Source organism: Phoenix dactylifera, chromosome 10 (assembly GCF_009389715.1).
Source record: "Phoenix dactylifera cultivar Barhee BC4 chromosome 10, palm_55x_up_171113_PBpolish2nd_filt_p, whole genome shotgun sequence".
Lineage (NCBI taxonomy): Eukaryota > Viridiplantae > Streptophyta > Magnoliopsida > Arecales > Arecaceae > Phoenix > Phoenix dactylifera.
This window is the reverse complement of record NC_052401.1, coordinates 14,528,868-14,554,768: the sequence shown is the minus strand read 5'-3', so window position 1 is coordinate 14,554,768 and position 25,901 is coordinate 14,528,868. Positions and strand designations below refer to the sequence as shown.

The following is a 25,901-nucleotide window of genomic DNA, read 5'->3' as shown; positions in this document are numbered from 1 at the left end:
TCATTCCTTTCTGCTACTATGCCTGCCCACACGCTTAAACATTGCCATCCCTTTTAAGACCTTGGATATCTTCACTAAATTAGGCCTCCCAACTCCCAAATTCATCTTTCCTGCGGACAGTTTCAATGCTTGTAAGCAACACAGCTGCCCAACTGTCCCTTCATCTTCCTCTTCCTGCTCATCTTTCTTTCCTTTTCTTCCATTGCTCATCAACTTACCATCCTTGGAAGCATTCACCTCATAAGCCTCCCAAAGCAAATCCATCTCTTCACCTCCTTCAGCAACCGTTCGCTCCTCGCATAGCTTATACGTCATACGCTCCTCGTAAAGCTTGCAAGCTAATGTCCTCTTCCACTCTTTTTCTTTTCTCATAGAATTATCTCTTTGAAGGCCATCCGAACCTCTGCTTGTACTCTGTCTTCTTCTCCTTGAAGTGGATCTCATAAGTTCTCCTCCTACACTGTCAGCAGCCGGCTCAGGCATCCTGCATGAGTTTTCAGGCTCAAAAGCTGTCGACGAATCTTCGGCAACTTTGTTGGTTAACTGTGTACCGTCGGAATGGGGTACCAAAAGCTCATTCTCTTTAGGATCCATGAGTGGGTTCTCTCCAATTCCATAATTGGAAGCCAAAAGTTCACCCTTTTGAGAATTCTCCAGACCAGGCTTACTTGGGATCTCTTCTACCGCACAACTTACTACTACACTAGAAGGATTGCAGAAGTCGCCCATGGTTCCGAACTGCAGCTCAAACACCTCTGCACCAACCAACGCCGGCATGACAGGCACTTGGAAGTATGGGCCTGCGTCGTCCATTGGTGCGAGAACCATCGAGGCCAGTTGGTCTAGTAGCTCGACAGGGGCATGGCTTTCAAGCTTTGCCTTGAGAAGGTGGAAGACAATGGAGCAAGTGTTTCGAAGTAATCCGGGCGGTGCGCGAGGGGGATCATCCAGCTGGGGAGAGATGGTGAGGAGGACGAGGAGGAGGAGGGAGGTGGAGAGGAGGAGTGGGTAGAAGAATGAGAGAAGTCGGAAAAGGTAAGGGAAGAAGAAGAGGAAGTAAGCCAAGTGGAGGGGATGGGAGGCTAAGAAGGAGCACAAGGATAGCAAGTCATGGAAGAGGAGGCCCAGGAGGAGGTGGGTGTCAGAGCTGCACAGCTGGGTCATGTCTTCTTCTCCTCAGCTTTCTTTGCTGTAGGGCGGCGAAGGTGAAAGGATGGGAGAGCGGTGGAAGAAGAGAAGCAAGGTAATTGTGATGCTGCTTTTGGAAGAGGAAAAGAGAACCAAGCGTGATTGGGGTGGGCGTGAGTAAAGTGGGGATGGGAAAGGCTACCAAGAGAGACTTTCCAGAGGACGACGCTTTCTAATTTGTGTACATTTTACCCTTTTTGCAATAATAGCGTAGAATTCTGTTGACGTGGTCAAGTATTGCTGAATCGAGCCATATTGATTAGTTTAGTCTGAACCGAGCCATACTGACCGGTTTAGTCCGAATCGAGTCAACTCGATCCCTAGTTCTCTAATAAAAAATGATTCTGGCCTTTTTTGATTGGATGTGACCAGAACCGAATGGTCCAGTCTAGTTCGAACTATTATTGAACCGTGTCGCTCGACTGGTATGAATCTCGGTATCGAATCGACGAATCTTAGATATGGTAAATAGCGACAAGTCTGGATGGTAGAAAAATATTAAGAAAGTCCAACCATGATTATCCCATCCCATTGATCTATTGACTTTGTTGCGGTAAGAGTCAAGAGTAAGAGCAAAAAGGTTAAAATAAACTTTGAGAGGGATGAAAAAAACCCATGGGAATAGATTTTGAGAAGAAAAAGGAGAGGTGAGATGGGAGGCGAGGAGTGTGGACATGCACATGGATATAATTGACGATGCCTCTCTCTCTCTCTCTCTCTCTCTCTCTCACACACACACACACACACTGTAATCGAGTGGGAGTGCCCTTGAGCCCAAGCACAGGTCTTCTGCCCTTCAGTCCTTGGTCGTTGCTTTGGCTCTTCCGAGTGCCCCACATGTCCCCTTCTGATTAATATGGACACCTCCAATCCTCTCCCCACCACAGCAACCACCGCCAATTTCTCTTCCCTCTTCCCTTGCATTGCTACTGTACATACTTTGACTGTATAGATAAGAATGGTTTTGTAGCACCTATTGTTTGATAGATCATACCAATGGATCTTGTTGAATTTATTCAGAACTTCCTGTTCCAGGAGAGCAGATCATACCATCTGTGTCGTGTAAATAGTGACTTGTCTTGTGATTAGTGGTAGACTGGAAGGTAATCACATTGCCATGGAAGGCAAGTAGGAAACCATTCTTGTACTAGAGATCTGACCGGGCAGCACCTATTAAGCTGACAAGACTTTGGATTCCGTCAGGGATCAGCACTTGAAGGCCACAAAGGTCTATGTACCCTGCTACCAAACAAAAGAAACAGGCAAGAATAGGCCACCACCAGTTTCCTCTAGCATATGAGAATGACTTCACAGTAATCTTTAGCTTAAAGCATGAAAAGTCTAAGATCAACTGCTTAATCTAGTACAATGGAGGAGTAGCAGTTGTTTAAGTTTCATAACTTTCCGATTACATACCCATGTCGGTAAGTCAAGGATGCATTAAAGTTTAAGCTAGAAGGAGATGGCTACAACCTATCATAATCCCAACCAAGACTATAGAATACTTTAAGAAGTCTACCATCAGTAGAGGAGAAGCATTCTCATTCGCGTCGTTCTCATTCTGTCATCACAGGCTTGTTCTCGCTAGCCTTTGGCCCTTGCTCCTTTGGCTTTTGTTCTTCAGATCTCCTGATTCCAGCAAAAATGACATACGACACTATAAGAAAATAATTATGATGTTAAGAATTTAGCACAATTAGTAATTCTTCAAAAAAAAGTCAATATATCAATTCAGACAACTAGACAAGACCCAGTATCTCTTCACTTCAGTCAACAATGAGTCCACTCCCCATTTCTAGAACACAATTTTTAGTCAACATGCTTCTAAAGAAATGGATCATTATATCAAATAGTGAGTCTACTAAATTTATTGCTATGACAAAATGAAGAGCAGCTCTGGCTGTCCCTTTTTACTAGAAGAGAGTATCAAAAACCTAAAATAAATGAATTTTCTTAAAACAGGTTGATTTTCATAAACCTTGTTTTGAGAAGGTGGGTGGCCACTGCTCTACATAGTCACATACCATCAAAGTGTTAACTAAGGGATATGACCAAATGTGCATATTAGACCACAGCCAGAAAAGTTACACAGAAGTACCACATTACCGCCCCTCCACGCCACAAAGAAAAAGAAAACGGAAATGAAAGACACCACATTGACAGATGAAAATATGACAAATAATGACCATGAAAAGGCAAAGATTACATCATGTCGATAAGTTTCACACAATATAAACTTCTTGATTTTCTTTTAAGGTTCAAAGCACATACTGATTTGCTTTAGTTTAGGCAAAAATGTTGCTTTTGTTCATTCAAAAGTAACAAGTTATATTAAAAAAATTCAGTTATTTCATTTGAAAATGCTTAATGAAACTGCAGCATTGACACTAATTCCATCACGGAAACCTACTAGTTTTTGGTCATGAAAAAAAGCATGATTTGGAGGGTTTATCACCTTGATCTTAGATTTAGATTCACTATGTTTTGCCTAAGTTTTAAAACATTTTTTCCAATACCAAGTTCACAGTAACTCTAATAAGATCTTCAGATTTAGAAAAAGAAAACTATGACAAACTAGAAGATATATCTTGCAAGTATACAAGAGATCCACATATTTAAATTACCTTATCAAGGAAAATAGATGAATTATTGTTTTCTAAAATTTGTAATGAAAATGTTTGCTATTTGCTTATCTAGAGCAGTACACTAGCACACTTTTGACAACACCAACATTCACACCATTGACGTGTTGGGACCACCAACAACATAAGGTGGGCTCGATCATAATGAACAGGTGCAATCTTGGGTGTTCTGGAAATGGGTGTCAGGTATTTTTCTTCTATTATTGGTATTCTATGTGCATTTGTTCTTTATAAATATTATATGTTTGATATTCTCTATTTCTATAGTCCATTCACTGTCAGCATGTATATTTAAGATTGAGAAAACCAAACATCTGATATGAAGAACTCAAACTAAACCTTCTGGAATGCAGCATATTAACTTCATTCAACTATTTTCTGAGGCAGCCCCTCAAGTAAGCATCCTATAATTGCTCACTACATGAAAATTTTACATCTTAGTGCAAATTCCTAATTCAAGCAAATCAGAGCACAAAATCAAACATAAATTTAGTTCATTATACAGAGATAATATTGTTGCAGAATGGCCATTAGTGAGTTGTACATCTTTCCCAAGGAAGATTGTTTCTAAACTATCACAGGGTAAATCTTCATTAAAACCACAGATTCTAACCCAGAACAAGACTGAAAAATGCTCACAAATTTTCAAAAAAGATGCCAGCTCTGCATGACTGGAGAACAATTGCACCTGCTAAGGTAGATAAAATCTGTTTCTATATGCAGTCCAAGATGACATGGTGAACAATTTCAAATGACGGTGCAAGGGTTTTAAGATTGGAGCAAATACAATTAGGTATTACTATCATAAATCTGTTCTGTGACTCAAGAAGAAAAGCCAAAATTTAGAGGCAAGCAGGACTAAATTCCGAAGTTTAAAATCTGGTCACAGGTTTACCAATGCCAGAAACAACATTCCAAAGGCAGAGGGATAGGCCAACATGTTCAAGCTTTCACTGAGGTGAGGCATAAGGCTCAATGATATTCCTTAACGAGTTAAAGATTGACAACAAATCATGCAAAAGAAGGCCAGTGATGGAAGTGCATGCTATACTAGGTCTTGGCTGCAAACATTGGTAACCATTATAAATTAGAGAACACCAGATGTAAACAAACCATAGATATTTAGCATACAATGACATCTTACCATAAGTAAGTCTACAGTTGTAAATGCATGATGGCATCATGCAAAGCTTTTGGAAAAAGGTAAATCCCTCCCCTTTCAATGGCTTTGCTGAAAGTGTGCCTAAAGATGTATGCCTAACTTGAGCCTCTATGTGATGTATATGCCTCATTTTATACAGCCTCACCTGTAAGCCTCCAAACAATTTTGAAAGACACATCTGGAAGGGTGAGGCAAGCCTCAAATAAGCCAGTTCAAACAAAAGCTCTGATTATGAGCTTAATGGGATATCAAGAAAGGCAGCAGAGGCAAAACAAGCGAAGAAAAAAGATATAGATGGACAATAGTAGAATAGCAAGAAAGACAAAAATGGTAGCAAATATTGAACTTCTTTTCACCACAATCAACTTGACTTAAGTTGCCTAAACCATCCCATTCTTATCTCTTACAGTGTTATTAAATTTAGAACAAAACAAACAAGTAAACACATATACCTTCCAAGTCATAACTTGTCAATATGTCAGGTATGAGGATATAAGTTAGAATTTAGAAACAAAGAAGGAATGAAAATAATGAGCCTTTAAGGCAAGCTAGGAAATATAGAGCTGATAATTTTGAATAATATGATCAAAATAACTCTCTTTTTGCTTATATTTATAAATATCATTAGTACTGATAATATATACTCATATATAAACTTCCAAATCGTATTTCTTGTTTTACAAAGATAAATTTCCTAACAATTGTTGAACTCATATCTATGTCCATAGGTATTTCTTCCTTATTACAAGAGGGGTGGACTATTGGATTTTTCCAATTCAACATAAATTTAGGATATTTATATCTCAAGAAGGCAAAGAAACAGGACACTAAAGTTTTGGTCCTTGCTTTTGTCCACTGTTTAATTATTAGGGCCACCAAACATTATTTAATATTCTTAGTCATTGATTTGCTAACCACTTTTGTTTTTGTCCCTGGCCCTTCCATAAAACAGGCACAGGTGTGTATAAAACAAGCACAAGAGTGTATAAAGCAAGGCGTGTATAAAACAAGCACAAGAGTGTATAAAGCAAGGCATAAGTGTGTGTAGAATGCATAACAGAAACTAGAGTGAAATATGGACAGGCTGTAGCTGGCAAGTGGCAGTGAGACTATTTCCTAGGGATTACTTCCCCAAAAAAACATTAATATTTGAAAGTTCAACCTGAGATTTGTAATGCCAACTACTCTGCATTCTTTAAGAAGTAAAGGGGCAGTGGAGAGGGGGCAGGAGGCGAGACACACACACACACACAAGATTACAGAAATTTATCTCACAAGTTTCTAGAGATGGGCCTAGTGAGAGAGAGAGAGAGAGAGAGAGAGAGAGAGAGAGAGGAGAGAGAGAGAGAGAGAGAGAGAGAGAGAGAGAGTTGGCTGGCTAGGGCCTCATGGTATGAAAGATAATCCAAGATTACAGAAATTTATCTCACAAGTTTCTAGAGATGGGCCTAGTGTATTACACCCCCTTGCAACAACTTTTTAGACCTCAAACACAATAAAGATGAAGTTGACTTCAGTATTAGATCCAAAATCTCTTGACAGCATCGATCATTTCTATTTCAAAAATCTCATCCATGAGCTTACTATCTTCATATCTTGCTTTTCCAACTATCCTGTCTGATGTCACCTATTACTTCGAGAAGAGGTGGGGCATCCATAGGAATTTACTGAGTCCAATCAGAGGTCTCTAGCTTTAAAAGTATAGCTTATGTTTTGTTACCTCATAGAACAGTACATGGCTTGAATATTAGCTCCATAATTTAATCAGATAACAATGGGCTTCCCAGAAGGACATGCATAGTTGTCAAAAAGAGGATATTATACACTTAGCACCTGTACTTGTGCCAAACACTTAGCACTTGTACTTCTGTCAAAAGTTAGAAGTTTAGAAGAAGAAGAAGAAGAAGAAACACACTGATGCTTTATAATGCTTCATCATATACAGCTCTAACTTATGTTCCACCTTAGAACTCATCTTTCTGATGTTTATGTTGGCATGGATACTTCTCGTCGGTTATCATCTTATGCAACTTAGCACCAGGTTTTGCTCCTAGTAGGTTATCTTTTGGCTTTTCTATCATTGTAGACCGGGTCGGCTCTCCAATGAAAAACGGTTTCGGCCCTCTAGAGGTTGGAATCTGATTTGATGTGACCGGAACCGACCGAAACCGGTACTGAGACCCATACCGGTCTAGAGTCTGGAACCTGATTGGATGTGGCCGAAACCGACCGAAACCGGCTGGAACCGGTACTGAACTGCATCAGTCGATCGGTACAGACCTCGGTGGTACTCATTCGACAAACCTTGTTGTAGACATATACAAAAAAAAAGGATTCTTTTTTGCTTTCTTAATATCTAATGGAACTCAAGATTTGGCTTTTCTATCATTGTAGACATTTACAAAATAAAGGATTCTTTTCTACCTTCTTAATATCCGATGGAACTCAAGACTTCTTTATAACTTTTAATGCATACTAATCACTATGATCTCTAATACACAGAACTAAATGTTTTTGCACTAGTAAAAAGGAGAGGTGTGTGATTTAGGATTTGCCTCCACTATATCTATAGTTTCCATTATTTTGCCTTTGTCATTCAAGCGCGGATGGTCTAGACAGTTGACAACCAAGAGTCCTATAAAATGGAGAGGCTGAATCTACAGGTGTTAGGTGACATTTCACCTTTAGAACACAAACTTTTCTTGACATCTACTTTAAAGCCTCAAGCTTCACTCTTCTTAATAAAAAAGGATCTCCAATTTTGAAATACATACCCTCATTGAATCCTTCACTCTCATTAGGAAATCACTTCTTGCAAGCCAAAATGATGAGAACTGTTAGTTTATGCTGTTGAGAAATAAGGCTGCATTTGGATGCAGACAACTAGCCTTTGGGTAGTTATTTTTAAACTCTTTTCTTCACTTGTTCCTGGGTTAGTAATATCTCTTGTTTGGCTGAAGTTTGAGGGGTGCTGGGATAAGGAGTGGACCAAGGTAAAAACATATCAGAGAGCTGAGACAGCTTTCTAGGTTAAACTTATTTCACCTGGAGAGGTGAAATAAGCTTGCCCTAGTTAAGTACCTTTCTAGGTGCTGAAAGGGAGTAACTTTTGGAGAGAGATGGAAAGGTTAAAATATGGGATATGGGCGCACTTAATACTGACAGCAGATGTAACTATTTTCAGCATTTAACCAATTTTACAGCCAATAGTAGGAAGGAAAGGAGGAGAAGGACAATCATCCAATTGAAGAAGGAAAGGAATGCAGAGAAAATGTAACGCCTGCAGCTTGACTCTAGTTACTATTGAATATCAAATTTGATTACAAATTTTTGTGCCACAGATCTTGGATAGACCTTAGCAAAACCAGCCCAACATACTGGGTTCAATTTTTCCAAAGCTCCAGCTATGGTTTTCAACTCGGTGGGCAGGTTGGGCCTAGATTTTATAGGTCTGAATGAAAATCAAGCTAGGCTCAAGCTTCTTAAAATTTAACCTGACTTGACCTAGTCCAACCCGATTTTTGATATTATATAACTTTTTATATAAATAATATCTTTAAAAAACAAATCATAATCCAAATCCCCTCTATCCCTCTACACTTCTCCTCTAGCCATTGCGTCCTACACACCCCCACCCTACAAACCCCCCCCCCCCAAAAAAAAAAAAAAAATAATCGTTGATCTCCGACTCCCTCTCCCTCTCTCTCCGGAACTTCTACTCTCTCTTACCCATCAATCCGATCCCTTCTCTCCCTCTCTTTGGCCACCTCCCGACACACAATACCACTTCTCAATATCTAATATGTATTATAACCATACGAATATACTTGTATTGGAATCATATAAAATATATCATCACATGCCAAACCAAATTTATCGATGTAAATATCACGATGTAAATTTAGCGGTACAAACCAATAAACACACACACACATATATATATCCGAGCATGAAGATTCTTATATCTATCGAAGACTGACTAAACACAATGATCACTGACCCGCTTCATAATTTACGAGCTTTCCCATTCGTGAAAAGAAGAGAGAGAGGATTTCTCTCTTTGTTCCCTCTTCTCTCTCTCCTCTCTCTATTTCTCTCTCTTTCTTATTCCTCTTTCTCTCTCTCTCTCTAGTTGACCCGAGTAGGTGCCTCTATATATCTCTCTCTCTTCCCCCCATCCAACTAATCCCTCCCTCTCCCACTCTTTCACTCCCCCTCTCCTTAGCCATTGAAACCGCTCAGTAGATCCCTCCCACTCCGATCCCTCTAACCTATCCCCTTTCTCTATCTCCCCAAACTAGTTGTCGGAGCTACTTAGCTCACACCAAACTTGGGTCAGATCGGGCTAAGTTAGACTTGCTTGTGCCAAGTTAGGTCAAGCCCAAGCACTCTCTTTTCTCACCGGGATAGGCTCGATCTACAGATTTCAAGCCCTAAGTTAGGCTAGGCTAGGCTCCTTCTACCCATTTTCTTGTTGATGTAGAATATCATCCTGGACCAGCTTGACTTGAGAAATGCCCACGTCTAGTCTTGGATGCATTAGTCCCAACCATTCTACCAATAGAGTACTACTCTCTAAAAATCTTTCACTTGAATTACCTAGAAATTCAAAATGAAATGACAACCAACTCAACCTTGAAAGGTTAACATCTATTAACATATTTCCTATCCACCTTATAGAAAGCAAATGTTAACAAACCTAGCATGATGACCATTTCCAGCTGCTGTCCTATATTTATAGAAGGGTTGAGCATGTTTTTAGTCCCACTTCTTCATTCTTCAAATAAGGGGAATAATAAGTTTCCTTATCCAATCAAAATGTACATAACAAGCAGAGATGATGTCTCACTTGCTTTAGAGGTAAAAGCAGCATTAATTACAGAAAACTAAGATATACGAGCTTCTGCACTTCAATGCTGATCCCGCTTGATTGTTCTCTTAGTTTCAATATTCCCCTTGTCCATTATTTTTTAATGATCCTATTAATGTGCATCTTTTTGATTCAAGAAATCAAAGAAACCTAACTATAAAGATAACAGCAACATTCATAGCTTATGCTGATTTAAGATGTGATGGAATCAAGTTAACATCATAAATAAACACATGGATTTGCAAGAAAATTTGCTTCTCTCTTTTCATGCTACATTAACATCTGGTAAGGTTTGTCATCAATGAAATATTACAAATCAGATTGTCTCCATTCAAGTGAAACCGTATCTGCAATTCCCGAAGCATTAAGATGTGTAAAGGGTTCTCTGCCTCCTCCCTAAAGCACCTAGAAGTCAGACATTGTCATCTTGCTTTCCCAATGCAATACTACCCTGCGATAGATCACCACTAAATACCTAGAATTGTTAATTTCTCATGACTTCTAGCAAAACCTCTAATGCTGCATGAGAAATGTTCATGGAAGAATTTGGTACAACTCCCATGATTTGTATCTTTTGACTCTTATTTTCTCTTTCTCTGGTTCATAAGATCACAAGAGATGTCTTGTGAAGAGAATTTTTGCTACAACAAGATAATGCATGATCCACATTCCCCAGTGGCAACCCTTCTCAAGTTGGTCATCTCTCCAACTATTCTTTCTTGACAAGAAGAATTCTTTTCAAGGAAAGGATATGAGTAGTAACATCTCAGCCGCATACCAACACATCATATGCGCAAATCGGACCAAACAAAAAAAACAGCATACATAACGCTGCCCCAATCCTCACAAACGTTGAGCACAAGTAAAGGGATATTTAAATGCTTTAATGCGTACGCTCCCAATTGCCTTGGTCGTTCAATTTGTAATTCTAAAATATGCAATATTTTAAACTTCATCACATGTATGCCGTACCAGCCCGAATCGGACGGGTATGGGGTGTACCGTACCGTACTAGTTCAGTACCAATACCCAGTACGCCAACAAAAATTTCATACCATACTATACCGACATTGTGCGAGTATAGCACTGGTACGAGGTCCGATACTGAGACAACGAACCTTGCTTCATCATGTGATTTTCCATGGATCACCCCAAGCAATAACCATTTATATGAGTTGCCAATACTCTTAAGTTTTCTTTGTGAATAATCAATATTTTTTCAAAGCATGATATGAAAACAGACAAACCCATAGTGCCAATTATAGCGATAATATTAGTACAAACATTTTAGTGCAATAATGTTTTGGAAGTAGAAAGGTTAATCAAAAGAAAAAACACTTTTTTTCCTCAGATCACCATCCACCCTATATTCCCCTACAATTGTTTCATTCAATATATTAAACATAGCCTGACATATTTCTTTAACACCAAAACAGACACCAAAATCCTTGATTTATCATCAACTAAATTTTTTTTTCAGCTATCAATCAATCAAAAATGATCAGCCATCAGAATCTCAAGCTCTGAGCGTAGAAAACAATATGTTAGGTAATGAAACTCACCGTGGCATCGATTAAAGCCACAAAATTTCCTGCATTGTAAGCAATCATACAGCTAGATATTGAAAGTCCTGACCTTCAGATGGGGCTCAAATCTATGTGAAGAACAGGCGATTTTATAGCGTTAGAAAGGAGTAATCAAGAAATTACATACGAAATCTCATGACGAGAAGTGGAGGAGAATACCTCTTGTCGGAGACGCCGCCCTTCTGGCTGAGAAAGGAGCGGAAGAGAGGAGAGTTGACATCGTAGATCATGGTGTTGCCAGCCGCTATGGTTTGGCATCCAGGGTCCTCCGATAAAAGCCTCGAGAGAGCGAGAGATCTTTCGGTTCGCCGAGTCCGACCTGGGAGTAGTCAATATAAAGCTTTATCCATCGGGTCAAGTCAGGTCAGTTAGGTGTCGAACTGTTAGCATCATCCGGTCTGTGGATCACTGTGCCCGTAATATGTTTGGTGTAATTTTCATGAGAGGTGTTTTTTCCTTGTGATGGCCAATCCGAATTTCCTCATAGATTTATGCAGATGGACCAGCCCATCTTTATTTGATTATTTATTTACATTGCATCCAAATGAACCAAAATGGGTTTTGGGCCTGGGGCTAAGAGTTAGTAACCCCTTTAATTGTTATTTAAATATTAAATAATTTGAATCAAGGCCCAATTAGCATGACTAATAACCCATAGCCTATGCATGACAAAGAGCATGTTGTAAGAGCTAGAGTCTGAACAAGCTCTTTGCAGTACCAGTAGGTGATGCTTCTTGAAGGGAAGACATTGGAGAACCTTCAGCATGATGAGGATAAAGTTGGAGAAAAAGAAGGGACTCTTGGTGGGCATCTTTTGTGTAGCGTCATGCAAGTTTCAGTGACTTCTCACTCTAATGTAAAGGATATCAGTGTGGAGAGCAACAATATTGAGGCCACTATGATCAACAAATACCAGAGTTTGTCCATATTCCTTGGTGATAAATATATGTGAACCAAAATTCACCTTTCTTTGCATCTAAACTCTTATCAAATGCGACATGTCCACAACAAGAAAAAGGAAGCTAAAAGAGTTGCTTGGAATGTGATTAAAGCGATAAAATGTAATTAAAATGATATTCTTATCTTAATATGGCCCAAGCAATTAAGGTAAAAGATGATGCTCTTACTACACTATGTCAGCATTAAATCAACATGCAGGCTAGTTGTTTCTAGCCATCTTGCTTATGATCAAGACCCCTGTATCAACTCAAGCATGAAAAATGGGCACTCACAAGGTAAATATATTAATAAAGAAAACTGTAAAGATTGTCACTTATAAGATGACCACCTTGACACCTGATTTGATGAGCTGAATCAATACAAACTTTATGAGGATGTAATGTTCTAACAGGAAAAGAGCAGAAAAAATAAAACTTGTGATGGTGTAAGCTTCAGACGAATACCTCTGGCATGAGGACATAAAGATATAAAACCATAGTTATTTATAATTCCATTCAGAATCACAGGTTCAAAATGAGCCAATTGCTCTATGAGAAAACTCAACTACAAAAAATGATCAGAGAGAAGCTAGTAGGCCATTCCAAAGGTGAATGTGGAAATATATCCATCTAGAAGACAAAGTTCTAGGATTCTATAGGCTATAGACATGGTTCTTTACTTACACTAAAAAGGGAGGTACATCTACAGACATGGAGATCATATATCAAGCTTATTATTTTCCTAATACCTGCTCTTGTAAGCTTCTTCACTGTAGGTAGCTCAATTTCATTCCTTTCTGCTACTATGCCTGCCCACACGCTTAAACATTGCCATCCCTTTCAAGACCTTGGATATCTTCACTAAATTAGGCCTCCCAACTCCCAAATTCATCTTTCCTGCTGACAGTCTCAATGCTTGTAAGCAACACAGCTGCCCAACTGTCCCTTCATCTTCCTCTTCCTGCTCATCTTTCTTTCCTTTTCTTCCATTGCTCATCAACTTACCATCCTTGGAAGCATTCACCTCATAAGCCTCCCAAAGCAAATCCATCTCTTCACCTCCTTCAGCAACCGTTCGCTCCTCGCATAGCTTATACGTCATACGCTCCTCGTAAAGCTTGCAAGCTAATGTCCTCTTCCACTCTTTTTCTTTTCTCATAGAATTATCTCTTTGAAGGCCATCCGAACCTCTGCATGTACTCTGTCTTCTTCTCCTTGAAGTGGATCTCATAAGTTCTCCTCCTACACTGTCAGCAGCCGGCTCAGGCATCCTGCATGAGTTTTCAGGCTCAAAAGCTGTCGACGAATCTTCGGCAACTTTGTTGGTTAACTGTGTACCGTCGGAATGGGGTACCAAAAGCTCATTCTCTTTAGGATCCATGAGTGGGTTCTCTCCAATTCCATAATTGGAAGCCAAAAGTTCACCCTTTTGAGAATTCTCCAGACCAGGCTTACTTGGGATCTCTTCTACCGCACAACTTACTACTACACTAGAAGGTTTGCAGAAGTCGCCCTTGGTTCCGAACTGCAGCTCAAACACCTCTGCACCAACGCACGCCGGCATGACAGGCTCTTGGAAGTATGGGCCTGCGTCGTCAATTGGTGCGAGAACCATCGAGGCCAGTTGGTCTAGTAGCTCGACAGGGGCATGGCTTTCAAGCTTTGCCTTGAGAAGGTGGAAGACAATGGAGCAAGTGTTTCGAAGTAATCCGGGCGGTCCGCGAGGGGGATCATCCAGCTGGGGAGAGATGGTGAGGAGGACGAGGAGGAGGAGGGAGGTGGAGAGGAGGAGTGGGTAGAAGAATGAGAGAAGTCGGAAAAGGTAAGGGAAGAAGAAGAGGAAGTAAGCCAAGTGGAGGGGATGGGAGGCTAAGAAGGAGCACAGGGATAGCAAGTCATAGAAGAGGAGGCCCAGGAGGAGGTGGGTGTCAGAGCTGCACAGCTGGGTCATGTCTTCTTCTCCTCAGCTTTCTTTGTTGTAGGGAGGCGAAGGTGAAAGGATGGGAGAGAGGTAGAAGAAGAGAAGCAGGGTGGTAATTGTGATGCTGCTTTTGGGCGAGGAAAAAAGAACTAAAGCGTGAATTGGGGTGGGCGTGAGTAAAGCGGGGATGGGAAAGGCTACCAAGAGCAACTTTCCGAAGGACAATGCTTTCCTAATTTGTGCACATTTTTCCCTTCTTGCAATGGTAGCGTAGGATTCCGTTGATATGGTTTATAGCGGCAAGTCTAGATGGTAGAGAGACATCAAGAAAGTCCAACCATGATGATCCCATCCCACTGATCTATTATTATTATTATTATTATTTTTACAACATCTGCTCATCCTACTCTAGTTTAGATGCAACCAGAATGAGAAAATGACACAACAGTAGAGAAGAGACCCCTAATGTGTCTAGAGAATCTTTTTGAAGTGCTAGATGGCAAAGATGGCGATCCAATTTGCAGCTTTAATCGTCTTCCAATATACATGCACAATCTAAAAGCACGTTACAATCCTCTGTCATCCAACAGATGTCATGAGGTCCCATCCCTCCCCCGCCCCTCCTCTCACATCCCAGCGATACTAATCGATTGACTATGTTGCCTTAAGAGTCCCCAGTAAGAGGAAAAAGGTAAAAATAAAGTTTGAGAGGGATGAAAAAAACCCATGGGAATAGGTTTTGACAAAGAAAAGGAGAGGTGAGATGGGAGGGGAGGAGTGTAAACATGCACATGGATATAATTGATGATACCCCTCTCTCTCTCTCTCTCACTGTAATCGAGTGGGAGTGACCTTGAGCCCAATCACAAGTCTTCTGCCCTTCAGTCCTTGGTCGTTGCTTTGGCCCTTCCGCGTGCCCCACATGTCCCCTTCTGATTAATTTGGACACCTCGGATCCTCTCTCCACCACAGCAACCACCGCCAATTTCTCTTCACTCTCCCCTACTATTGCTACTGTACGTACTTTGGCTGTATGGATATGGAATGGCTTTGTAGCACCTATTGTTTCATAGATCATACCAATAAATCTTGTTAAATTTATTCAGAACTTCCTGTTCCAGGACAGGAAATCATACCATCAGTGTCGTGTAAATAGTGACTTGTCTTGTGATTAGTGGTAGACTGGAAGGTAATCAAATTGCCATGAAACCATTCTTGTACTAGAGATCTGACAGGGCAGCACCTATTAAGCTGACAAGACTTTGGATTCCATCAGGGATCAGCACTTGAAGGCCACAAAGGTCCATGTACCCTGCTACCAAACAAAAGAAACAGGCAAGAACAGGCCACCACCAGTTTCCTCTGGCATATGAGAATGACTTCGCAGTAATCTTTAGCTAAAAACATGAAAAGTCTAAGATCAACTGCTTAATCTAGTACGATGACGGAGTAACAGGTGTTCAAGTATCATAACTTTCCGATTACATACCCATGTCAGTAAGTCAGGGATGCATTAATGTTTAAGCTGGAAGGAGATGATTACAACCTATCATAATCCCAACCAAGACTATAGAATACTTAAGAAGTCAACCATCGGTAGAGAGAAGTATATCCATTGTCATCGGTCAGGCATTCTTGCTCGCGCCGTTCTCATTCTGTCATCACAGGCTTGTTCTCGCTAGCCTTTGGCTTCTGCTCCTTTGGCTTTTGTTCTTCAGATCTCCTGATTCCAGCAAAAATGACATACGACACCATAAGAAAATTACTATGATGTTAAGAATTTAGCACAATTAGTAATTCTTCAAAAAAAAAAGAGGCAATATATCAATTCAGACAACTAGACAAGGCCCAGTATCTCTACACTTCAGTCAATAATGTGTCCACCACTCCACTCCCCATTTCTAGAACACAATTTTTAGTCAACATGCTTGTAAAGAGCTGGATCATTAAAATTCATTTATTTTAGGTTTCTGATATTCTCTTCTAGTAAAAAGGGACAGCCAGAGCTGCTCTTCATTTCGTCATAGCAATAAATTTAGTAGACTCATTATTTGATATGAAATAAATGAAAAGGTGGGTGGCCATGAAACCTGAAATATAAGCCTTCTAAAAACAGATTTTCCACTGCTCTACACAGTCGCATACCATAAAAGTGTTAACTAAGCAATAACTAAGTGATATGACCAAATGTGCATATTAGACTACAGCCAGAAAAGTTACGCAGAAGTACCACATTACCACCCCCCCCATCCCACAAAGAAAAAGAAAAAGGCAAAAAGGAAAAGAAAGACACCACATTGACAGATGAAAATATGACAAATAATGACAATGAAGAAGGCAAAGATTACATCATGTCGATAAGTTTCACTTATTATAAACTTCTTGATTTTCTTTTAAGGTTCAAAGCACGTACTGGTTTGCTTTATTTTAGGCAAAAATGGTGCTTTTGTTCTTTTTTTTTTGGTACAATTGCTTTTGTTCATTCAAAAGTAACAAGTTATATTAAAAAAATTGAGTTGTTTCATTTGAAAATGCTTAACGAAACTGCAGCATTGACACTAATTCCATCAGGGAAACCTACTAGTTTTTGGTCATGAAAAAAGCATGATTTGGAGGGATTATCACCTTGCTCTTAGATTTAGATTCACTATGTTTTGCCTAAGTTTAAAAACTTCTTTCAAATACTAAGTTCACAGTAACTCTATTAAGATCTTCAGATTAGAAAAAGAAAAGTATGACAGACTAGAAGATATATCTTGCAAGTATATAAGAGATCCACATATTTAAATCAACTTATCAAGGAAAATAGATGAATTATTGTTTTCTAAAATTGTCATGAAAATGTTTGCTATTTGCTTATCTAGAGCAGTATACTAGCACACCTTTGACAACACCAACATTCACACCATTGACGTTTTACCAACAACATAAGGTGGGCTCGATCATAATGAACAGCTGCAATCTTAGGTGTTCTGGAAGTGGGTGTCAGGTATTTTTCTTCTATTATTGGTATTCTATGTGCATTTGTTCTTTATAAATATTATATGTTTGATACTCTCTATTTCTATAGTCCATTCACTGTCAACGTGTTTATTTAAGATTGAGAAAACCAAACATCTGAAATGAAGAACTCAAACTAAACCTTCTGGAATGCAGCATATTAACTTCATTCAACTATTTTCTGAGGCAACCCCTCAAGTAAGCTTCCTATAATTGCTCACTACACCATGGAAATTTTACCACATCTTAGTGCAAATTCCTAATTCAAGCAGATCAGAGCACAAAATCAAACATAAATTTAGTTCATTGTACAAAGATAATATTGTTGCAGAATGGGACAAGTAAACTGAAAGGCTCGAGTTGCCTCCAATCCCATATGAGAAAGGGGACCATCATTGAGTTGTGCATCTTTCCCAAGGAAGATTGTTTCTAAACTATCACAGGGTCAATCTTCATTAAAACCACAGATTCTAACCCAGAACAAGACTGAAAAATGCTCACAAATTTTCAAAAAAGATGCCAGCCCTGCATGACTGGAGAACAATTGCACCTGCTAAGGTAAATAAAATCTGTTTCTATATGCAGTCCAAGACGCCATGGTGAACAATTTCAAGAAGGCGCAAGCATTTCAAGACTGGAGCAATTACGATTAGGTATTACTATCATAAATTTGTTCTCTGACTCAAGAAGAAAAGCCAAACTTTAGAGGCAAGCAGGACTAAATTCCAAAGTTTAAAATCTGGTTGCAGGTTTACCGATGCCAGAAACAGCATTTCAAAGGCAGAGGGATAGGCCGACATGTTCAAGCTTTCACCGAGGTAAGGCATAAGGCTCAATGATAATCATTAATGAGTTAAAGATTGACAAAAAACATGCAAAAGAAGGCCAGGTGATGGATGCGCATGCTGTAATAGGACTTGGCTGCAAACATTGGTAACCATTATAACTTAGAGAACACCAGATGTAAACAAACCATAGATATTTAGCATACAATGACATCTTTACCATATGTCTACGGTTGTAAATGCCATCATGCAAAGCCTTTGGGAAAAGGCAAATCCCTCCCCATTCAATGGCTTTGCTGACAGTGTGCCTAAAGATGTATGCCTTACTTTAGCCTATACGTGATGTATATGCCTCATTTTATACAGCCTCACCTGTAAGCCTCCAAACAATTTTGAAAGATTCATCTGGAAGGGTGAGGCAAGCCTCAAATAAGCCAGTTCAAACAAAGGCTCTGATTATGAGCTTAATGGGATATCAAGAAAGGCAGCAGGGCCAAAACAAGCGAAGAAAAAAGATATAGATGGAGAAGTAGAATAGCAAGAAAGACAAAAATGGTAGCAAAAATTGAACTTCTTTTCACCTCAATCAACTTGACTTAGTTGCCTAAAACATCCCATTCTTATCTCTTACAGTGTTATTAAATTTCGAGCAAAACAAACAAGTAAACACATATACCTTCCAAAGTCATAACTTGTCAATATGTCAGGTATGAGGATATAAGTTAGAATTTAGAAACAAAAGAAGGAATGAAAATAATGAGCCTTTAAAGCAAGCTAGAAAACATAGAGCTGATAATTTTGAGTAATATGATCAAAATAACTCTCTTTTTGTTTATATTTATAAATATTATTAGTACTGATAATATATACTCATACATAAACTTCCAAATCGTATTTCTTGTTTTACAAAGATAAATTTCCTAATAATTGTTGAACTCATATCTATGTCCATAAGTATTTCTTCCTTATTACAAGACGGGTGGACTATTGGATTTTTCCAATTCAACATAAATTTAGGATATTTATATCTCAAGAAGGCAAAGAAACAGGCAACTAAACTTTTCGTCCCTGCTTTTGTCCACTGTTTATTTATTAGGGTCACCAAACATTATTTAATATTCTCAGTCCTTGATTTGATAACCATTTAAGTTTTAGTCCCTGGCCCTTCCATAAAACAGGCACAGGCATGTATAAAACAAGCACAAGAGTGTATAAAACAAGGCACAAATGTGTGTAGAATGCATAACAGAGACTAGAGTGAAATATGGACAGGCTGTAGTTCCCAAGTGGCAGTGAGATTACTTCCTAGGGATTACTTCCCCGAAAAGACATTAATATCTGAAAGTTCAACCTGAGATTTGTAATACCAATTACTCTGCATTCTTTAAGAAGTGAAGGGGCAGTGGAGAGGGGGCAGGGGGCGAGACACACACACACACACACACACACACAGAGAGAGAGAGAGAGAGTTGGCTGGCTAGGGCCTCATGGTATGAAAGATAATCCAAGATTACAGAAGCTTCTCACAAGTTTCTAGAGATGGACACAGTGTATTACACCCCCTTGCAACAACTTTTAGACCTCAAACACAATAAAGACAAAGTTGACTTCATTATTAGATCCAAAGCCTCTTGACGGCATCGATCATTTCAATTTCAAAAATCTCATCCATGAGCTTGCTATCTTCATATCTTGCTTTTCCAACTATCCTGTCTGATGTCACCTATTACTTCTAGAAGAGGTGGGGCATCCATAGGAATTTACTGAGTCCAATCAGAGGTCTCTAACTTTAAAAGTATAGCTTATGTCTTGTTACCCCATGGAACAATACATGGCTTAAATATTACCTCCATAATTCAATCAGATAATAATGGGCTTCCCAGCAGGACATGCATAGTTGTCAAAGAGATAATATTATACACTTAGCACCTGTACTTGTGGCAAACACTTAGCACTTGTACTTCCGTCGGAAGTCATCAGAAGTTAAAGAAGAAGAAGAAGAAGCACACTGATGCTTTATAAATGCTTCGTCATATCCAACTCTTACTTATGTTCCACCTTAGAATTCATCTATCTGATGTTTATGTTGGCATGGGTACTTCCCATCAGTTATCATCTTACGCAACTTAGTACCAAGTTTTGTTCCCAGTAGGTCATCATTTGGCTTTTCTATCATTGTAGACATTTACAAAATAAAGGATTCTTTTCTTCCTTCTTAATATCCGATGGAACTTAAGACTTCTTTATAACTTCTAATGCATATTAATTACTATGATCACTATTACACATAGCTAAATGCTCTTGCACTAGTAAAAAGGAGAGATGTGTGACTTAGGATTTACCTCCACCATGGTCTACCGTACCGATCGGTGCGGGTCGGTACTGGCCGGTACGTACAGGTACCAGACGAAACCGGTACGGTACAGCTATATTTTTCGGTTCCGACTATTCGCAATCCGTACCGATCGGTACCAGCCCGTACCGGCTCGTACTGATCTTAATTTTTTTTTGACTTTGGGCCCAAACCAGCCGAACTGGTACAATACCGATTCGGTTCAGTATGGTACCGGTACCGATGCCAACTGGTACGTCGGTATGGTCGGTACAGCGGACCTTGGCCTCCACTATATCTATATTTTCCATTATTTTGCCTTTGTCATTCAAGCGCGGATGGTCTAGACAGTTGACAACCAAGAGTCCTATAAAATGGAAAGGCTGAATCTACAGGTGTTAGGTGACAGTTCACCTTTGTAACACAAACTTTTCTTGACATCTAATGTTAAAGCCTCAAGCTTCACTCTTCTTAATAAAAAAGGATCTCCAATATTGAAATCCACACTCTCATTGAATCCTTCACTCATTAGGAAATCACTTCTTGCGAGCCAAAATGATGAGAACTGCTAGTTTATGCTTTTGAGGAATAACGCTATTGGATGCAGGCAGCTAGCCTTGGGGTAGTTACTTTTAACTTTGGGTGACCCTCATTTCTTTACTTTTTCCTAGGTTAGTAATATCTCTTGTTTGGTTGAAGTTTGAGGGATGCTGGGATAGGGAGTGGACAACAGTGAAAACATATAAGAGAGAAGAGAGAGCTTTCCAGGTTAAACTTATTTCACCTGGAGAGGTGAAATATGCTTGCCCTGGTTAAGTGCCTTTCTAGGTGCTGAAAGGGAGATTACAAGGTTCGCCGTACCGGTACCGAACTCCGTACCGGTGCCGCACTAGTATAGGCGTACCGAGTGTCGGTACGTTACAGTATGCGGTACTCCAGACGTACCGACATTGGTGTACCGATACCGGTACCCATCGGTACGGGTACGGTACGCTCGGTACCGACCGGTACCGATCGGTACAGCGAACCTTGGGAGAAACTTTTGGAGATAGATGGAGAGGTTAAAATATGGGATATGGGCGCACTTAATACTGACAGCAGATGTAACTATTTTCGGCATTTAATCAATTTCACAGCCAATAGTAGGAAGGAAAGGAGGAGAAGGACAATCATCCAATTGAAGAAGGAAAGGAATGTAGAAAAAATGCAACACATGCAGCTTGACTCTAGTTACTATTGAATATCAAATTTGATTACAAAATTTTATGCCACAGATCTTGGATAGACCTGAGTAAAACCAGCCCAACCTGTTGGGTTCAACTTTTCCCAAGCTTGGGCTAAGGTTTTCAACTTAGTGGGCAGGTTGGGACTAGATTTTATAGGTCTGAATGAAAATCAAGCTAGGCTCGAACTTCTTAAATTTTAACCAGACTTGACCTAGTCCAACACGATTTTTGATATTATATAAATTTTTATATAAATAATATATTTAAAAAATAAATCATAATCCAAATCCTCGCTATCCCTCTACACTTCTCCTCTAGCCACTGCCTCCTACCACACACCCCCATCCTACAACCCACCCTGCCCCTTCCCAAATGATAGATGATCTCCGACTCCCTCTCCCTCTCTCTCATCCCCCCATCCTATTGTTGGTACTCCTACTCTCTCTTTTACCCGTCAGCCTGATCCCTTTTCTCCCTCCCTTTGGCCACCTCCCGACGCACAATATCACTTCTCAAATCTGATTCGTATAATAACCATATGAATATACTTGTACTGGAAATTATATAAAACATATCATCACATGCCAAACCAAATTTATCAATGTAAATATCACAATGCAAATTCAACGGTACAAACCAATAAACATATATATGTATATATGGTGACCAAGTACAGAGATTCTCATCTTTACCGAAGATTGACTAAACAGAATGATCACTAACCCACTTCATAGTCTACAAGCATCCCCGTTCTTGAAAAGAAGAGAGAGAGGATTTCTCTCTCTTCTTCACTCTTCTCTCTCAATTTCTCTCTCTAGTTTCTCTCTCTTGCTTCTTCCTCTTTCTCTCTCTTGCTATCACTCTCTCTCGTTGACCCGAGCAGGTGCCTCTATATCTTGCTCCTTCCCCCCATCCCTCCTCCTTCGATCCCTCTAACCTATCTCCTTTCTCTCTCCCCCCAAACTAGTTGTCAGAGCTACTCAACTTATGCCAAACTCGGGTCAAATCAGGCTAAGTTAGACTTGCTTGTGCCAAGTTAGGTCAAGCCCAAGCACTCTCTTTTCTCACCAGGATAGGCTCGATCTACAGATTTCAAGCCTTAAGTTAGGCTAGGCTAGGTTCCTTCTGCCCATTTTCCTATTGATGTAGAGTATCATCCTGGACCAGCTTGACCTAAGAAATACCCAAGCCTAGTCTTGGATGCATTAGTCCCCACCATTCTACAAATAAAGTACTACTCTCTAAAATTCTTTCACTTCAATTACCAAGAAATTCAAAATAAAATGACAACCAGCTCAACCTTGAAAGGTTAACATCTCTTAACATATTTCCTATCCACCTTATAGAAAGCAAATGTTAACAAACCTGACATGATGACCATTTCCAGCTGCTGTCCTATATTTATAGAAGGGTTGAGCATGTTTTTAGTCCCACTTCTTCATTCTTCAAGATAAGGGGAATAATAAGTGTCCTTATACAATCAAAATGTACATAACAAGCAGAGATGATGTCTCACTAGCTTTAGAGGTAAAAGCAGCATTAATTACGGAAAAGTAAGATATGCAAGCTTCTGCACTTCCATGCTGATCCCACTTGCTTGTTCTCTTAGTTTCAATATTCCCCTTTTCCATTATTTTTTAATGATCCTATTAGTGTGCATCTTTTTTTGATTCAAGAAATCAAAGACACCTAACCATAACGATAACAGCAACATTCATAGCTTATGCTGATTTCAGATGTGCCAGAATCAAGTTAACATCATAAATAAACACATGGATTTGCAAGAAAATTTGCTTCTCTCTTTTCATGGTACATTAACATCCAGTAAGGTTTGTCATCAATCAAATATTACAAATCAGATAGTCTCCATCCAAGTGAAACTGTATCTGCAATTCCCAGAGCATTAAGATGTGTAAAGGGTTCTTGCCTCCTCCCTAAAGCACCTAGAAGTCAGAAATTGTCATCTTTCTTTCCCAATGCAATGCTACCCTGTGATAGATCACCACTAAATACCTAGAATTGTCAATTTCTCATGACTTCTAGCCAACCCTCGAATGCTGCATGAGAAATATTCACGGAAGAATTTGGTACAACTACCTTGATTTGTATGTTTTGATACTCTTATTTTCTCTCTTTCTCTGGTTCATAAGATCACAAGAGACATCTTGTGAAGAGAATTTTTGCTGCAATACGATAATGCATGATCCACATTCCCCAGTGGCAACCCATCTCAAGTTGGTCATCTCTCCAACTATTTTTTCTTGACAAGCAGAATTCTTTTCAAGGAAAGGATATGAGTAGTAACATCTCAGCCACATACCAACACATCATATGCGCAACTCCCACCAAACAAAAAAAAACAGTGCATACATAATGCTGCCCCCATCCTCACAAACTGTGAGCACAATTAAAGGGATATTTAAATGCTTTAATGCATATGCTCCCAATTGCCTTGGTTGTTCAATTTGTAATTCTAAAATATGCAATATTTTAAACTTCATCACATGGTATGTTGTACTGATCCAAACCAGGCGGCGAACCATACTGTACTAGTCCAGTAACGATTTTCGGTATGGATGACGTACCAACACTTGGTATGTCAAAAAGAAATACATACCGTACCATACCGATATTGTGCTAGTGTGACACCGATACGAAGTCCGGTACCGAGACGGCAAACCTTACTTCATCATGTGATTTTCCATGGATCACCCTAAGCAATAACCATTTCTATAAGTTGCCAGTACTCTAAGTTTTCTTTGTGAATAATAAATATTTTTGCAAAGCATGATATGAAAACACACAAACCCATCGTGCCACTTATAGCGATAATATTAGTACAAACATTTTAGTGCAATAATGTTTTGGAGGTAGAAAGGTTAATCAAAAGAAAAAACACTTTTTTTCCTCATAGCTCACCATCCACCCTATATTCCCCTACAATTGTTTCATTCAATATATTGAACATAGCCTGACATATTTCTTTAACACCAAAACAGACACCAAAATCCTTGATTTATCATCAACTAAAAAAAAAATTCAGCTACCAATCAATCAGAAACGATCGGCCATCAGAATCTCAGCGCGTAGAAAACAATATGTTAGGTAAAGAAACTCATATAAAAAGAACAAGAAATGGAATCCCACAAGCCCGTGGTATCGATTAAAGCCACAAAATTCCCTGCATTATAAGCAATCATAGAGCTAGATATTGAAAGACCTGACCTTCAGATGGGGCTCAAAGCTATGTGAAGAACAGGCGATTTTATAGCGTTAGAAAGGAGTAATCAAGAAATTACATACGAAATCTCATGACGAGAAGTGGAGGAGAATACCTCTTGTCGGAGACGCCGCCCTTCTGGCTGAGGAAGGAGCGGAAGAGAGGAGAGTTGACGTCGTAGATCATGGTGTTGCTAGCCGCTAGGGTTTGGCGTCCAGGGTCCTCTAACAAAAGCCTCGAGAGAACGAAAGATCTTTCCGTCCGCCGAGTCCGACCTGGGAGCAGTCAATTTAAGGCTTTATCCATCGGGTCGAGTCAGGTCAGTTAGGTCTCGAACTGTTAGCCTCATCAGGTCTGTGGGTCACTGTGCCCGTGATATGTTTGATGTAATTTTCATGAGTGGTGTTTTCTTTCTTCTTCTTTTTTTTTCCTGATCTCAAGCCTGTTGCTCTCCTGGTCTTGCCGTTGTTTCACCCGGTTGCAAGGTATTCATCGTCTGCGTTGGGCTTGCTCGTGATTCATTATTGCTTCCAAGTTTGGCGTGAGGATGACTTTGCTCATGTGCGCTGGGCTCTAAGTTGTCGCCAGGCGTGACCATGGATTTAGGCTAATTTTTTTTAGCAAGTAGGTATACAACGTATCATCTTTTCTTATGATTTTTCTATTTATTTGGTTTTATTGTGTTATATCTCGCTTTCATGTTTTTTTGTAATCGAAAGTTCATATTGGTGAGATATTATTAATTTTCGTTGGTCTTTTTTTTATTAAATTCCGAAGGAGGTGGGCCACCCTAATATTATTATTAATGCGTGCATTTACATTAGTGAATTATTTACAAGGTGTGCTGACACGAAGAGGGGACTTGAAATACAACGAGAGTTTGAAAAAATAATGGGCAATCCGATCATTAAGTTCCATAGCCAGATTTTAGGCTTCTGGGCCGGCCCAAAGTAGCCGGGCACAGCCCAACCTATAGCAGCCTAGTTCCATGGACTTGTGGGTTGGCTCGAAAAGGCCAAGCTCAAGCCCAA

At 39.6% G+C, this 25,901-nt stretch overlaps 2 protein-coding genes across 5 annotated transcripts; both read right to left on the bottom strand.

Annotated features, from left to right (window-relative positions):
• Nucleotides 1–1,164, bottom strand: LOC103697996. The gene has a single exon (XM_008779945.3). It carries the CDS (start codon nt 1,162–1,164, stop codon nt 1–3), a length of 1,164 nt encoding a protein of 387 aa, XP_008778167.2.
• A 1,343-nt stretch (nt 1,165–2,507) lies between these two features.
• Nucleotides 2,508–25,354, bottom strand: LOC103724060. 4 transcript variants are annotated; one of them, XR_005513723.1, is made up of 5 exons: nt 24,986–25,354; nt 13,136–16,030; nt 11,608–11,767; nt 11,425–11,516; nt 2,508–2,817 (listed from the first exon to the last, which is right to left on the bottom strand). XR_005513723.1 is itself a non-coding variant. In XM_039131048.1 (3 exons), exon 2 carries the CDS (start codon nt 14,335–14,337, stop codon nt 13,174–13,176), a length of 1,164 nt encoding a protein of 387 aa, XP_038986976.1. In that variant the 5' UTR covers nt 14,338–16,030; nt 24,986–25,354; the 3' UTR covers nt 2,641–2,845; nt 13,136–13,173. The 4 variants fall into 4 exon arrangements, 3 of the variants coding, with proteins under 3 accessions (XP_038986976.1, XP_038986975.1, XP_038986974.1); XM_039131048.1 differs by lacking the exons at nt 11,425–11,516; nt 11,608–11,767 and having other exon boundaries at nt 2,641–2,845; XM_039131047.1 differs by lacking the exons at nt 11,425–11,516; nt 11,608–11,767 and having other exon boundaries at nt 2,734–2,817.
• Between the last annotated feature and the right edge of the window lie 547 nt (nt 25,355–25,901).